The 15,805-nt window shown below is 43.4% G+C and overlaps 1 protein-coding gene across 1 annotated transcript in view; it reads left to right on the plus strand.

The window, feature by feature from the left end:
* SGF29 (SAGA complex associated factor 29) overlaps nucleotides 1-14,825 on the plus strand; it is a 19,318-nt gene extending 4,493 nt beyond the window's left edge. Inside the window, exons 4-7 of the mRNA XM_077789546.1 lie at nucleotides 3,618-3,764; nucleotides 8,332-8,367; nucleotides 9,671-9,833; nucleotides 13,796-14,825. Of these exons, the coding sequence (XP_077645672.1) occupies nucleotides 3,618-3,764; nucleotides 8,332-8,367; nucleotides 9,671-9,833; nucleotides 13,796-13,912 (463 nt within the window). The 3' untranslated portion in view covers nucleotides 13,913-14,825. The remainder of the gene's footprint in view (nucleotides 1-3,617; nucleotides 3,765-8,331; nucleotides 8,368-9,670; nucleotides 9,834-13,795) is intronic.
* The last annotated feature ends 980 nt before the right edge of the window (nucleotides 14,826-15,805 follow it).

The raw sequence follows: 15,805 nt of genomic DNA on the forward strand, positions 1-15,805 counted from the left end.
GAGGGTAAAGAGGGATTTTGGGGGGAAAGTGGGAATTTGGGGGACAAAAAGGAAATTTGGGGGAATAAAAGGGGATTTGGGAGTGCTGAGGATGGTGCTGCTGTGGGTTGGGAAATGTGAGGAAAAATGGGGGGAAATGGGGAAAAAAGGGAATTTTTTGGGAAATAATGAGGATTTTGGGAGGGTAAAGAGGGATTTGGGGGGGAAAGTGGGGAAAAAAGGGAGTTTAGGGGAATGAAAGGGGATTTGGGAGGGCAGAGGGTGGTGCTGCTGTGGGTTGGGAAATGTGAGGAAAAATGGGGAAAAAAGGGGAAAAAAGGTAATTTTTGGGAATAATGAGGGTTTTGGGAGGGTAGAGAGGGATTTGGGGGGAAAAGTGGGAATTTGAGGGAAAAAAAGGGAGATTTGGGGGAATAAAAGGGGATTTGGGAGGGCTGAGGGTGGTGCTGCTTGGGTTGGGAAATGGGAAGAAAAATGAGGGAAAATGGGAGGGAAATGGGGAAAAAAAGGGAATTTTTGGGAATAATGAGGATTTTGGGAGGGTAAAGAGGAATTTTGGGGGGGAAAGTGGGAATTTGGGGGAATAAAGGGGAGATTTGGGGGAATAAAGGGATTTGGGGGTGCTGAGGATACTGCTGCTGTGGGTTGGGAAATGTGAGGGAAAATGGGGAAAAAATTGGGAAAAATGGGGAAAAACTAGGAATTTGGGAATTATGAATATTTTGGGAGGGTAGAGAGGGATTTGGGGGGAAAAGTGGGAATTTGAGGGAATAAAGGGGAGATTTGGGGGAATAAAAGGGGATTTGGGAGGGCTGAGGGTGGTGCTGCTGTGGGTTGGGAAATGGGAAGAAAAATGAGGAAAAATGGGAGGGAAATGGGGAAAAAAAGGGAATTTTTGGGAAATAATGAGGATTTTGGGAGGGTAAAGAGGGATTTTGGGGGGGAAAGTGGGAATTTGGGGGAATAAAGGGGAGATTTGGGGGAATAAAAGGGGATTTGGGAGTGCTGAGGATGGCGCTGCTGTGGGTTGGGAAATGTGAGGAAAAATGAGGAAAAATGGGGGGAAAATGGGGAAAAAGGGAATTTTTGGGAATAATGAGGATTTTGGGAGGGTAGAGAAAGATTTGGGGGGAAAAGTGGGAATTTGAGGGAAAAAAAGGGAGATTTGGGGGAATAAAAGGGGATTTGGGAGGGCTGAGGGTGGTGCTGCTGTGGGTTGGGAAATGGGAAGAAAAATGAGGGAAAATGGGAGGGAAATGGGGGAAAAAAGGGAATTTTTAGGAATAATGAGGATTTGGGAGGGTAAAGAGGGATTTTGGGGGGGAAAGTGGGAATTTGGGGGAATAAATGGGAGATTTGGGGGAATAAAAGGGGATTTGGGGGTGCTGAGGATACTGCTGCTGTGGGTTGGGAAATGGGAGGGAAAATGGGGAAAAATTGGGAAAAATGGGGAAAAACTAGGAATTTTTGGGAATTACGAAGATTTTGGGAGGGTAAAGAGAGATTTGGGGAGGAAAAATGGGAATTTGGGGGACAAAAAGGAAATTTGGGGGACTAAAAGGGGATTTGGGAGTGCTGAGGATGGTGCTGCTGTGGGTTGGGAAATGTGAGCAAAAATGAGGAAAATGGGGGGAATGGGGAAAAAGGGAATTTTTGGGAAAATATGAGGATTTTGGGAGGGTAAAGAGGGATTTGGGGGGGAAAGTGGGAAAAAAGGAGGTTAGGGGAATGAAAGGGGATTTGGGAGGGCTGAGGGTGGTGCTGCTTGGGTTGGAAATGGGAAGAAAAATGAGGGGAATGGGGGGAATGGGGAAAAAGGGAATTTTGGGAAATAATGAGGATTTTGGGAGGGTAAAGAGGGATTTGGGGGGAGAAGTGGGAAAATTTGGGGGAGAAAATGTGAATTTGGGGGAATAAAAGTGGAGTTGGGAGTGGAGAGGATGCTGCTGCTGTGGGTGGCAAACCTGGGGAAAACTGAGGGTATGGGGGAAATGGGGAGGAAAAAATCCCATTTTTTTTCCTATGAGCCACTTTTCCCCTATAAAAATCCCACTCCTGTACAATCCCATTTCCTCCCCAATTTTCCCCTAACAAAAAATCCCATTTTTCCCTTCATTTTCCCCTATAAAAAAATCCCATTTACCCCCCAATTTTTCGCTATTCCCTCCCATTTTCCCCCATAAAAATCCCATTTTTCCCCAAATTTCCCTATAAAAATCCCATTTTTCCCTTATAAAACTCCCATTTCCCCCCCAATTCCCCTCTAAAATCCCATTTCCCCCCCCATTTTCCCCTATAAAACTCCCATTTCCCCCCCAATTTCCCCTATAAAATCCCATTTTCCCCCAAATTTCCCCTATAAAAATCCCATTTTTCCCTTATAAAACTCCCATTTTCCCCCAATTTCCCCTCTAAAAACTCATTTTCCCCCTCTAAAAATCCCATTTCCCCCCAATTTCCCCCTATAAAAATCCCATTTTTCCCCTCTAAAAATCCCAATTTTCCCCTATTTCCCCCCAATTTCCCCCTCTAAAAACCCCATTTTTCCCTTATAAAAATCCCATTTTCCCCCAATTTCCCCCTATAAAAATCCCATTTTTCCCCTACTAAAATCCCAATTTTCCCCTATTTTCCCCCCAATTTCCCCTCTAAAAACCCCATTTTTCCCCTCTAAAAATCCCATTTACCCCCCAATTTCCCCCTATAAAAATCCCATTTTCCCCCAATTTTCCCCTATAAAAATCCCATTTTTCCCTTATAAAACTCCCATTTCCCCCCAATTTCCCCTCTAAAAATCCCATTTTTCCCCTACTAAAATCCCAATTTTCCCCTATTTTCCCCCCAATTTCCCCCTCTAAACCCCCATTTCCCCCAATTTCCCCTCTAAAAATCCCATTTTCCCCTTCTAAAACTCCCATTTCCCCCCCAATTTTCCCCTCTAAAAACCCCATTTTCCCCCAATTTCCCCTATAAAAATCCCATTTTTCCCCTCTAAAAATCCCAATTTCCCCCTATTTTCCTCCCAATTTCCCCTCTAAAAATCCCATTTTCCCCTTCTAAAAATCCCATTTTTCCCCCATTTTTCCCCTATAAAACTCCCATATTTCCCCTACTAAAATCCCAATTTTCCCCCATTTTCCCCCCAATTTCCCCCTCTAAAAACCCCATTTTTCCCCTCTAAACCCCTATTTCCCATTTCCCCTCTAACCCCCATTTCCCCATTTCCCCTCTAAGCCCCATTTCCCCTCTAAACCCCCATTTCCCCCCATTTCCCCTCTAAAAATCCCATTTTTCCCCTCTAAAAATCCCATTTTCCCCCCAATTTCCCCCTCTAAACCCCCATTTTTCCCCATTTCCCCTCTAAACCCCATTTCCCCCAATTTCCCCCTATAAAAATCCCATTTTTCCCCAATTTTCCCCTATATAAATCCCATTTTTCCCCTCTAAAAAACCCCATTTTTCCCCTCTAAAAATCCCAATTTTCCCCTATTTTCCCCCCAATTTTCCCCTCTAAAAATCCCATTTTTCCCTTATAAAACTCCCATTTTCCCCCCATTTTTCCCCTCTAAACCCCCATATTTCCCCTTTCCCCTCTAACCCCTTTTCCCGTTGCGCAGGCCCCCGCCGCTGTGCGGGGCGGTGCCGGCCGCGGGCGATTACGTGGCCAAGCCCGGGGACAAGGTGGCGGCGCGGGTGAAGGCGCTGGAGGGGGACGAGCAGTGGATCCTGGCCGAGGTGGTCAGCTACAGCCACGCCGCCAACAAGTCAGTGACGCACCCAAAATTCCAGATTATCCACCCAAAATTCCAGATTATCCACCCAAAATTCCAGCTTATCCACCCAAAATTCCAGATTATCCACCCAAAATTCCAGCTTATCCACACAAAATTCCAGCTTATCCACCCAAAATTCCAGCTTATCCACACAAAATTGCAGCTTATACACCCAAAATTCGATTTTATGGACCCAAAATTCGATTTTATGGGCCCAAAATTCCAGCTTATCCACCCAAAATTCCAGCTTATCCACACAAAATTGCAGCTTATACACCCAAAAGTCCACCCAAAATTCCAGCTTATCCACCCAAAATTCCAGCTTACCCACCCAAAATTCCAGCTTATCCACACAAAATTCCAGCTAAAATTCCAGCTTATCCACACAAAATTTGATTTTATGGACCCAAAATTCCAGCTTACCCACCCAAAATTCCAGCTTATCCACCCAAAATTGCAGCTTACCCACCCAAAATTGCAGCTTATCCACCCAAAATTGCAGCTTATCCACCCAAAATTGCAGCTTATCCACCCAAAATTGCAGCTTATCCACCCAAAATTCCAGCTTATCCACACAAAATTTGATTTTATCCACCCAAAATTGCAGCTTATCCACCCAAAATTGCAGTTTATCCACACAAAATTCCAGCTTATCCACCCAAAATTCCAGTTTATCCACCCAAAATTCCAGCTTATCCACCCAAAATTCCAGCTTATCCACCCAAAATTCCGGCTTATCCACACAAAATTCCAGCTTATCCACCCAAAATTCCAGCTTATCCACCCAAAATTTGATTTTATCCACCCAAAATTCCAGCTTATCCACCCAAAATTCCAGCTTATACACCCAAAATTCCAGCTTATCCACACAAAATTGCAGCTTATCCACCCCAAAATTCCAGTTTATCCACCCAAAATTTGATTTTATCCACCCAAAATTGCAGCTTATACACCCAAAATTCCAGCTAAATTCCAGCTTATCCACCCAAAATTGCAGTTTATACACCCAAAATTCCAACTTATACACCCAAAATTCCACCCAAAATTCCAGCTTATCCACCCAAAATTCCAGCTAAAATTCCAGTTTATCCACACAAAATTCCAGCTTATCCACCCAAAATTCCAGCTTATCCACACAAAATTCCAGCTTATCCACCCAAAATTCCAGTTTATCCACCCAAAATTGCAGCTTATCCACACAAAATTCCAGTTTATCCACCCAAAATTCGATTATTTGGACCCAAAATTCCAGCTTATCCACACAAAATTCCAGCTTATCCACCCAAAATTTCAGCTTATCCACACAAAATTCCAGCTTGTCCACACAAAATTCCAGCTTATCCACCCAAAATTCCACCCAAAATTCCAGCTTATCCAAACAAAATTCCAGCTTATCCACCCAAAATTCCAGCTTATCCACACAAAATTCCAGTTTATCCACCCAAAATTCCAGCTAAAATTCCAGCTTATCCACACAAAATTTGATTTTATCCACCCAAAATTCCAGCTTATCCACCCAAAATTCCAGCTTATCCACCCAAAATTCCAGCTAAAATTCCAGCTTATCCACACAAAATTTGATTTTATGGACCCAAAATTCCAGCTTATCCACACAAAATTCCAGCTTATCCACACAAAATTGCAGCTTATCCACCCAAAATTGCAGCTTATCCACCCAAAATTTGATTTTATGGGCCCAAAATTCGATTTTTTGGACCCAAAATTTGATTTTATCGGACCAAAATTCGATTTTATCCACCCAAAATTCGATTTTATGGGCCCAAAATTCGATTTTATCCACCCAAAATTCGATCTTACCCACCCAAAATTCGATTATTTGGGCCCAAAATTTGATTTTATGGGCCCACAATTCGATTTTATCCACTCAAAATTTGACTTTATGGACCCAAAATTCGATTTTATCGACCCAAAATTCGATCTTACCCACCCAAAATTCGATTTTATCCACCCAAAATTCGATTTTATGGGACCAAAATTCAATTATTTCGTCACAAAATTCGATTTTATTGACCCAAAATTCGATTTTTTGGACCCAAAATTCAATTATTTGGGCACAAAATTCGATTTTATCCACCCAAAATTCGATTTTATCCACCCAAAATTCGATTTTTATGGGCCCAAAATTCGATCTTATCCACCCAAAATTCAATTATTTGGACCCAAAATTCGATTTTATGGACCCAGAATTCTATTTTTTGGATCCAAAATTTGATTTTACGCACCCAAAATTTGATTTTATGCACCCAGAATTCAATTATTTGGGCCCAAAATTCGATTTTATGGACCCAAAATTCGATTTTATGGACCCAAAATTCGATTTTATCCACCCAAAATTTGATTTTATGGGCCAAAATTCAATTATTTGGGCCCAAAGTTCAGTTATTTGGGCCCAAAATTGGATTTTTTGGACCCAAAATTGGATTTTTTGGACCCAAAATTTGATTTTATCCACCCAAAATTCGATTTTTTGGGCCCAAAATTCGATTTTATCCACCCAAAATACAATTATTTGCGCCCAAAACTCAATTATTTGGGCCCAAAATTCGATTTTATGGACCCAAAATTCGATTTTATGGGCCAAAATTCAATTATTTGGGCCCAAAGTTCAGTTATTTGGGCCCAAAATTGGATTTTTTGGACCCAAAATTCGATTATTTGGACCCAAAATTTGGTTTTATGGACCCAAAATTCGATTTTTTGAACCTAAAATTCGATTTTATGGGCCCCAAAATTCAATCTTATCCACACAAACTTCGATCTTATCCACCCAAAATTCAATTATTTGCGCCCAAAACTCAATTATTTGGGCCCAAAATTCGATTTTATGGACCCAAAATTCGATTTTATCCACCCAAAATTCGATCTTATCCACCCAAAATTCGATTTTATCCACCCAAAATTTGATTTTATGGACCCAAAATTCGAGCTTATCCACCCAAAATTCGATCTTATCCACCCAAAATTCAATTATTTGGGCCCAAAATTCGATTTTATGGACCCCAAATTCGATTTTATCCACCCAAAATTTGATTTTATGCACCCAAAATTCAATTATTTCGGCCCAAAATTCGATTTTATGGACCCAAAATTCAATTATTTGGGGCCCAAAATTCGATTTTTTGAACCTAAAATTTGATTTTATGGGCCCAAAATTTGAATTTTCAGGACCAAAATTTGATTTTATAGGCTCAATATTCGATTTTTTGGGATTAAAATTTGATTTTTTGGACCCAAAGTTGGATTTTATAGACACGAAATTAGATTTTTTGGGATTAAAATTTGATTTTATTGGCACAAAAATTGATTTTTTTTGGGGCCAAAATATGATTTTATGGGCCCAAAATTGGATTTTTTGGGATTAAAATTTGACTTTATAGGCACAAAATTTGATTTTATGGACCCAAAATTTGATTTTATAGGCCCAAAATTTAATTTTTTTGGGATTAAACTTGGATTTTGTGGACCCAAAATTAGATTTTTTGGGCCCAAAATTCGATTTTATTGGCACAAAATTGGATTTTTTAGGACCAAAATCTGATTTTATAGACATAAAATTGGATTTTATAGGAACAAAATTTGATTTTATGGCCCCAAAATTTGATTTTTTAGACACAAAAATGAATTTTATAGGCACAAAATTTGATTTTTGGGATTAAAATTTGGTTTTATAGGCACAAAATTTGAGTTTTTGGACCCAAAGTTGGATTTTATAAGCACAAAATTGGATTTTTTTGGGCCCGAAATTTGATTGTTTCAGGCCCAAAATTCGATTTTTTTGGCCCTAAATTTGATTAGTTGGGGCCAAAATTTGATTTTTTTGGGATTAAAATTTGATTTTATAAACACAAAATTTGAATTTTTGTAACCAAGATTTGATTTTATAGGCACAAAATTGGATTTTTTGGGGCCAAAATTGGATTTTTTGTGATTAAACTTTGATTTTATAGCCACAAAATTTGATTTTATGGACCCAAAATTGGATTTTTTTAGACACAAAATTGGATTTTTTGCACCCAAAATTTGATTTTTAACATTGGATTTTTTGGGACCAAAATTTGCTTTTATAGACCCAAATCTCACTTTTTTATACCCAAAATTCCATTTTGCAGACCCAAAATTTCATTTTTTTGGGCTCAAAATTTGCTTTATTTGGCCCAAAATTCCCTTTTTTCTTCCTGAAATTCGCTTTATTGGGGCAAAATCTGCTTCATTTGGCTCAAAATTCACATTTTTGGGTCTAAAATTCGCTTTATTGGGGCCAAAATTCCCTTTTTTTGGGACCAAAAATCGCTTTTTTAGACCCAAAATTTTCAGGCCAAAATTCGATTTTTTGGGGGCGCAAAATCCGGTTTTGGGCTTAAAATTCGCATTTTTGGGTCTAAAATTTGCTTTATGTGGCTCAAAATTATCTTGTTTTGGGACCGAAAATTCCCTTTTTTTTTGGGTCCGGAATTTGTAATTTTTGGGTGGAAAATTCCATTTTTTGGGCTTAAAAATTCCGATTTTTTTGAGCCGAAAATTCCCTTTTTTCCCCCAGGTACGAGGTGGACGACATCGACGAGGAAGGCAAAGAGTGAGTGATAAAAAACCCCAAAAATTTCATTTAAAATGCCCCAAAATCCCCTCAAACTACCCCAAAAACCCCCAAATTCTTCCCCAAAAAATCCCATTTTTTTCTGCCAAAAATCCCGATTTTTTCACATAAAATTCCCATTTTTTTCCTATAAAAATCTCCAATTTTTTCTCTATAAAAACCCCCATTTTTCCCCATAAAAAATTCAATTTTTCCCTGCCAAAACCTCAGATTTTCTCCTGTAAAAATTGTATTTTTTCCTTAATTTTCCCCATAAAATTTCCGTTAAAAAAAAAACAATTTCCCCCATAAAAATAACAATTTTTGTTATAAAAAAACCCAATTTTCCCCATGGAGATTTCCCATAAAAATCCCTTTTTTCACCAAAAAAAATCCCAATTTTTCCCCATTAAAATCCCAATTTTTCCCCATTTCCCCCTAAAATTTCCCCCATAAAACCCCCAAATTTCCTCCATTTTCCACCAAATTTTCTACATGTTTTCCCCATAAAACCCTTAATTTTCCCACTGAAAAAACCCAAATTTTCCAATTTTTCCCTATAAAATCCCCATTTTCCCCCCATTTTTCACCAAATTTTACCAAATTTTCCCCCCAAAATATCCCAATTTTTCCTCATTTTTCTCCAAAAAATTCCAATTTTCCCCCTAAAAAAAATCTCATTTTCCCCCCATTTTTCCCCATAAAATCCCCATTTTTCACCAAATTTTACCAAATTTTTCCCCCAAAAAATCCCAATTTTTTCCTCATTCTTCTCCAAAAAAATCCAATTTTCCCCCCAAAAAAATCCAATTTTCCCCCCCAAAAAAATCTAATTTTTCACTCATTTTTCCCCATAAAATCGCCATTTTCCCTCTGTTTGTCACCAAATTTTACCAAATTTTCCCCAAAATATCCCAATTTTTCCCCATTTTTTCTCCAAAAAATTCCAATTTTCCCCCTAAAAAAAATCCAATTTTCCCCCCATTTTTCCCCATAAAATCCCCATTTTCCCTCATTTTTCACCAAAAAAAATCCAATTTTCCCCCTAAAAAAAATCCAATTTTTCCCCCCATTTTTTACCAAATTTTACCAAATTTTCCCCCAAAAAATCCAATTTTCCCCCTAAAAAAAATCCAATTTTCCCCCTAAAAAAATCTCATTTTCCCCCCATTTTTCCCCCTAAAATCCCCATTTCCCCCCCGTTTTTCACCAAATTTTCCGCGTATTTTCCCCGCAACCCCCCCGATTTTCTCTCTTTGCCCCGATTTTCCCAAAATCCCCGTTTTTCCCCCCAAAACCGCAGGCGCCACACGCTGAGCCGCCGCCGCATCATCCCCCTGCCCCAGTGGAAAACCAACCCCGAGACCGACCCCGAGGCGCTCTTCCACAAGGAGCAGCTGGTGCTGGCCCTCTACCCCCAGACCACCTGCTTCTACCGCGCCCTCATCCACGCCCCGCCACAGCGCGTGAGTCCCCGACACCAAAATCCACGATTTTGGGGGAAAAAAACCCCGAAAAAGTCGGAGATTTTGGGCAAAAACCGCGAGAAAAATGAGAAGTTTAGGAGGGAAATGGGTGCGGCCACTAGGGGGCGCTGGGTTGCTAGGGGGCGTGGCTTGTTGCTAGGGAAGCCATTGCCCTATTAAGGGGCGTGGCTTGTTGCTAGGGAAGCCATTGCTATACAAGGCCGTTGCTAAGGGGCGTGGCTTGTTGCTAAGGAAGCCATTGCTATACAAGGCCGTTGCTAAGGGGCGTGGCTTGTTGCTAGGGAAGCCATTGCCATATAAGAGCGTTGCTAAGGGGCGTGGCTTGTTGCTAAGGGGCGTGGCTTGTTGCTAGGGAAGCCATTGCCATATAAGGGGTTGCTAAGGGGCGTGGCTTGTTGCTAGGGAAGCCATTGCCATATAAGGGCGTTGCTTAGGGGCGTGGCTTGTTGCTAAGGGGCGTGGCTTGTTGCTAGGGAAGCCATTGCCATATAAGGGCGTTGCTTAGGGGCGTGGCTTGTTGCTAGGGAAGCCATTGCCATATAAGGGCGTTGCTAAGGGGCGTGGCTTGTTGCTAAGGAAGCCATTGCCCCATTAAGGGCCGTGGCTTGCTGCTAGGGAAGCCATTGCCATATAAGAGCGTTGCTAAGGGGCGTGGCTTGTTGCTAGGGAAGCCATTGCCGTATTAGTGTGTTGCTAAGGGGCGTGGCTTGCTGCTAGGGAAGCCATTGCCATAGAAGTCCATTGCCAAGGGGCGTGGCTTGTTGCTAGGGAAGCCATTGCCATATAAGGCCGTTGCTAAGGGGCGTGGCTTGTTGCTAAGGGGCGTGGCTTGTTGCTAGGGAAGCCATTGCCATATTAGTGTGTTGCTAAGGGGCGTGGCTTGTTGCTAAGGAAGCCATTGCCCTATTAAGGGGCGTGGCTGGTTGCTAAGGAAGCCATTGCCATATAAGGGGTTGCTAAGGGGCGTGGCTTGTTGCTAGGGAAGCCATTGCCATATAAGGGCGTTGTAAGGGGGCGTGGCTTGTTGCTAGGGCAGCCATTGCCATATTGGGGCGTTGCTAAGGGGCGTGGCTTGTTGCTAAGGAAGCCATTGCCATATAAGGGCGTTGCTAAGGGGCGTGGCTTGTTGCTAAGGAAGCCATCGCCATATGAGGGCATTGCTAAGGGGCGTGGCTTGTTGCTAGGGCAGCCATTGCCCTATTAAGGGCGTTGCTAAGGGGCGTGGCTGGTTGCTAGGGAAGCCATTGCCATATTAGTGTGTTGCTAAGGGGCGTGGCTTGTTGCTAAGGAAGCCATTGCCCTATTAAGGGGCGTGGCTTGTTGCTAGGGTAGCCGTTGCCATATTAGTGTGTTGCTAAGGGGCGTGGCTTGTTGCTAAGGAACCATTGCCATATAAGGCCGTTGCTAAGGGGCGTGGCTTGTTGCTAGGGAAGCCATTGCCATATAAGGGCGTTGTAAAGGGGCGTGGCTTATTGCTAAGGAAGCCATTGCCATATTAGTGTGTTGCTAAGGGGCGTGGCTTGTTGCTAAGGAAGCCATTGCCATATGAGGGCGTTGCTAAGGGGCGTGGCTTGTTGCTAGGGAAGCCATTGCCATATAAGGGCGTTGTAAAGGGGCGTGGCTTGCTGCAAAGGGGCGTGGCTTGTTGCTAGGGAAGCAATCGCCATATAAGGGCGTTGCAAAGGGGCGTGGCTTGTTGCTAGGGCAGCCATTGCCATATAAGGGCGTTGCAAAGGGGCGTGGCTTGTTGCTAGGGCAGCCATTGCCATATAAGGGCGTTGCTAAGGGGCGTGGCTTGTTGCTAAGGAAGCCATTGCCATATAAGGCCGTTGCTAAGGGGCGAGGCTTGTTGCTAGGGAAGCCATTGTCATATAAGGGCGTTGCTAAGGGGCGTAGCTTGTTGCTAAGGAAGCCATTGCCCTATTAAGGGGCGTGGCTGGTTGCTAAGGAAGCCATTGCCATATAAGGGGTTGCTAAGGGGCGTGGCTTGTTGCTAGGGAAGCCATTGCCATATAAGGGCGTTGCTTAGGGGCGTGGCTTGTTGCTAAGGGGCGTGGCTTGTTGCTAGGGAAGCCATTGCCATATAAGGGCGTTGCTTAGGGGCGTGGCTTGTTGCTAGGGAAGCCATTGCCATATAAGGGCGTTGCTAAGGGGCGTGGCTTGTTGCTAAGGAAGCCATTGCCCCATTAAGGGCCGTGGCTTGCTGCTAGGGAAGCCATTGCCATATAAGGGCGTTGCTAAGGGGCGTGGCTTGTTGCTAGGGAAGCCATTGCCGTATTAGTGTGTTGCTAAGGGGCGTGGCTTGCTGCTAGGGAAGCCATTGCCATAGAAGTCCATTGCCAAGGGGCGTGGCTTGTTGCTAGGGAAGCCATTGCCATATAAGGCCGTTGCTAAGGGGCGTGGCTTGTTGCTAAGGGGCGTGGCTTGTTGCTAGGGAAGCCATTGCCATATTAGTGTGTTGCTAAGGGGCGTGGCTTGTTGCTAAGGAAGCCATTGCCCTATTAAGGGGCGTGGCTGGTTGCTAAGGAAGCCATTGCCATATAAGGGGTTGCTAAGGGGCGTGGCTTGTTGCTAGGGAAGCCATTGCCATATAAGGGCGTTGTAAGGGGGCGTGGCTTGTTGCTAGGGCAGCCATTGCCATATTGGGGCGTTGCTAAGGGGCGTGGCTTGTTGCTAAGGAAGCCATTGCCATATAAGGGCGTTGCTAAGGGGCGTGGCTTGTTGCTAAGGAAGCCATCGCCATATGAGGGCGTTGCTAAGGGGCGTGGCTTGTTGCTAGGGCAGCCATTGCCCTATTAAGGGCGTTGCTAAGGGGCGTGGCTGGTTGCTAGGGAAGCCATTGCCATATTAGTGTGTTGCTAAGGGGCGTGGCTTGTTGCTAAGGAAGCCATTGCCCTATTAAGGGGCGTGGCTTGTTGCTAGGGCAGCCGTTGCCATATTAGTGTGTTGCTAAGGGGCGTGGCTTGTTGCTAAGGAACCATTGCCATATAAGGCCGTTGCTAAGGGGCGTGGCTTGTTGCTAAGGAACCATTGCCATATAAGGCCGTTGCTAAGGGGCGTGGCTTGTTGCTAGGGAAGCCATTGCCATATAAGGCCGTTGCTAAGGGGCGTGGCTTGTTGCAAGGGAAGCCATTGCCATATAAGGGCGTTGTAAAGGGGCGTGGCTTATTGCTAAGGAAGCCATTGCCCTATTAAGGGGCGTGGGTTGTTGCTAGGCCAGCCGTTGCCATATTAGTGTGTTGCTAAGGGGCGTGGCTTGTTGCTAAGGAAGCCATTGCCATATGAGGGCGTTGCTAAGGGGCGTGGCTTGTTGCTAGGGAAGCCATTGCCATATAAGGGCGTTGTAAAGGGGCGTGGCTTGCTGCAAAGGGGCGTGGCTTGTTGCTAGGGAAGCCATTGCCATATAAGGGCGTTGCAAAGGGGCGTGGCTTGCTGCAAAGGGGCGTGGCTTGTTGCTAGGGAAGCAATCGCCATATAAGGGCGTTGCAAAGGGGCGTGGCTTGTTGCTAGGGCAGCCATTGCCATATAAGGGTGTTGCAAAGGGGCGTGGCTTGTTGCTAGGGCAGCCATTGCCATATAAGAGCGTTGCTAAGGGGCGTGGCTTGTTGCTAGGGAAGCCATTGCCATATTAGTGTGTTGCTAAGGGGCGTGGCTTGTTGCTAAGGAAGCCATTGCCCCATTAAGGGGCGTGGCTTGTTGCTAGGGAAGCCATTGCCATATAAGGGTGTTGCCAAGGGGCGTGGCTTGCTGCTAGGGAAGCCATTGCCATATTAGTGTGTTGCTAAGGGGCGTGGCTTGTTGCTAAGGAAGCCATTGCCCCATTAAGGGGCGTGGCTTGTTACTAGGGAAGCCATTGCCATATAAGGAAGTTTCTAATGGGCATGGCTCGTTACTAATTCCAACTTTTCCTCAAATTTTCCATTTTTTCCCCCAAATTTCAGCCCCAGGACGATTATTCGGTGCTTTTCGAGGACACCTCCTACGCCGACGGTTACTCCCCGCCCCTCAACGTGGCCCAGCGCTACGTGGTGGCCTGCAAAGAAACCAAAAAAAAGTGAAAATTTGGGTAAAAACACCCAAAATTCGGGCAAAACCACCCAAAATTTGGGGAAAATCACCCAAATTTTGAGAAGAGCAACGAGGAATTAGGTAGTGAGAGAAAAAATGGGGAGAAAATGGGATTTGAAAAACAGAAAATGGAAGAAAAATTGATTTTTGGTGGGAAAAATTAAAGATTCTTTTGGGTAAAAATAGGGATTTTTATGGGGGGGGTTGGGGGTTTTTTAGGGTTGAAAAATAGGATTTATGTGGGGGAGGGAAAGGGATTTTAATATGGAAAGAATGTGGGGAAAATTGATTTTTTGGGGGGAAAAATTGGGATTTTTATAGGGGGAAATGGGGAATTTTTAAAAGGGAAAATTGGGGATTTTTTGGGATAAAATTGGGCATATTTTGGGGTAAAATTGGGAAATTCTTGGGGAAAAAGAAAGCTATTTATGGAGGAAAAAATAGGTTTTTACAAGGGTGAATTGTGGACTTTTTTAGGGAATTACTGGGATTTATTTTAGGCGGGAAAATTTGAGATTTTTATGGGAAATAATTGGAAATTTTTAGATGTAAACATGTGATTTTTGTGGGTAAAATTGCCACGAAAAGCCTGAAAATTTGGGGGAAAATATCCTAAAATTTTTTGGGAGGGGTTGGGGATGGGAAGATCCCAAAAAATTATTATGGGGGGAAAAAACGTGACAAAAATGTAAAAAAGTAAAAAAAAATGGGGGCAAAAAAAGGGTTTTTTGGCTCTCAAAATGGCGGCCAAAATGGGAGGGGCTAAAGGGAAATGACATCATGGGGCGTGGCCAAAAGCCACACCCCTTAATTAATAATAAGCAAATTTATAATTAAAAACTATTTTATTGTAAATAAATAAATTTAAAATTAATGCTGGGTGTGGTTTCACGTGGGGGCGGAGCTTGGTATGATGACGTCATTGGGCTCCGCCCACTCCTCTTCAGGCTCCGCCTCCCCCAGGCAGCGACGAATCAGATCGCCCCACAGGAGGTGGGCGTGGCACCTGGGGGCGGGGTCAGAGTCAGGACACGCCCCCTTTGGATAAGCCCCGCCCCCTGGCAACCATATTGGAACATTTGCATATAAGGGAAATGCAAATTAAGACAAGCCCCACTCCATGGCAGCCATCTTGGATACTTTCCTTATAAGGGAAATGCAAATTAAAACAAGCCCCACCCCCTGGCAGCCATCTTGGAACATTTCCTTATAAGGGAAATGCAAATTAAGACAATCCTCACCCCCTGGCAGCCATATTGGATTCTTTCCTTATCAAAGAAAGTTAAAATTAAAACAAGCCCCGCCCCCTAACAACCATCTTGAAACATTTGCATATAAGGGAAATGCAAATTAAGACAATCCCCACTCCATGGCAGCCATCTTGGATACTTTCCTTATAAGGGAAATGCAAATTAAAACAAGCCCCACCCCCTGGCAGCCATCTTGGAACATTTCCTTATAAGGGAAATGCAAATTAAGACAATCCTCACCCCCTGGCAGCCATATTGGAGTCTTTCCTTATCAAAGAAAATTAAAATTAAAACAAGCCCCGCCCCCTAACAACCCTCTTGAAACATTTGCATATAAGGGAAATGCAAATTAAGACAATCCCCACTCCATGGCAGCCATCTTGGATACTTTCCTTATAAGGGAAATGCAAATTAAAACAAGCCCCGCCCCCTGGCAGCCATATTGAAACATTTCCTTATAAGGGAAATGCAAATTAAGACAATCCCCACTCCATGGCAGCCATCTTGGATACTTTCCTTATAAGGGAAATGCAAAATAAATCAAGTCCCGCCCCCTGGCAGCCATCTTGGAACATTTCCTTAAGGGAAATGGAAATTAAATCAATCCCCACCCCCTGGCAGCCATATTGGATT

The sequence above is a fragment of the Lonchura striata genome, chromosome 35 (assembly GCF_046129695.1).
Source record: "Lonchura striata isolate bLonStr1 chromosome 35, bLonStr1.mat, whole genome shotgun sequence".
In the NCBI taxonomy this organism is placed as follows: Eukaryota; Metazoa; Chordata; class Aves; order Passeriformes; family Estrildidae; genus Lonchura; species Lonchura striata.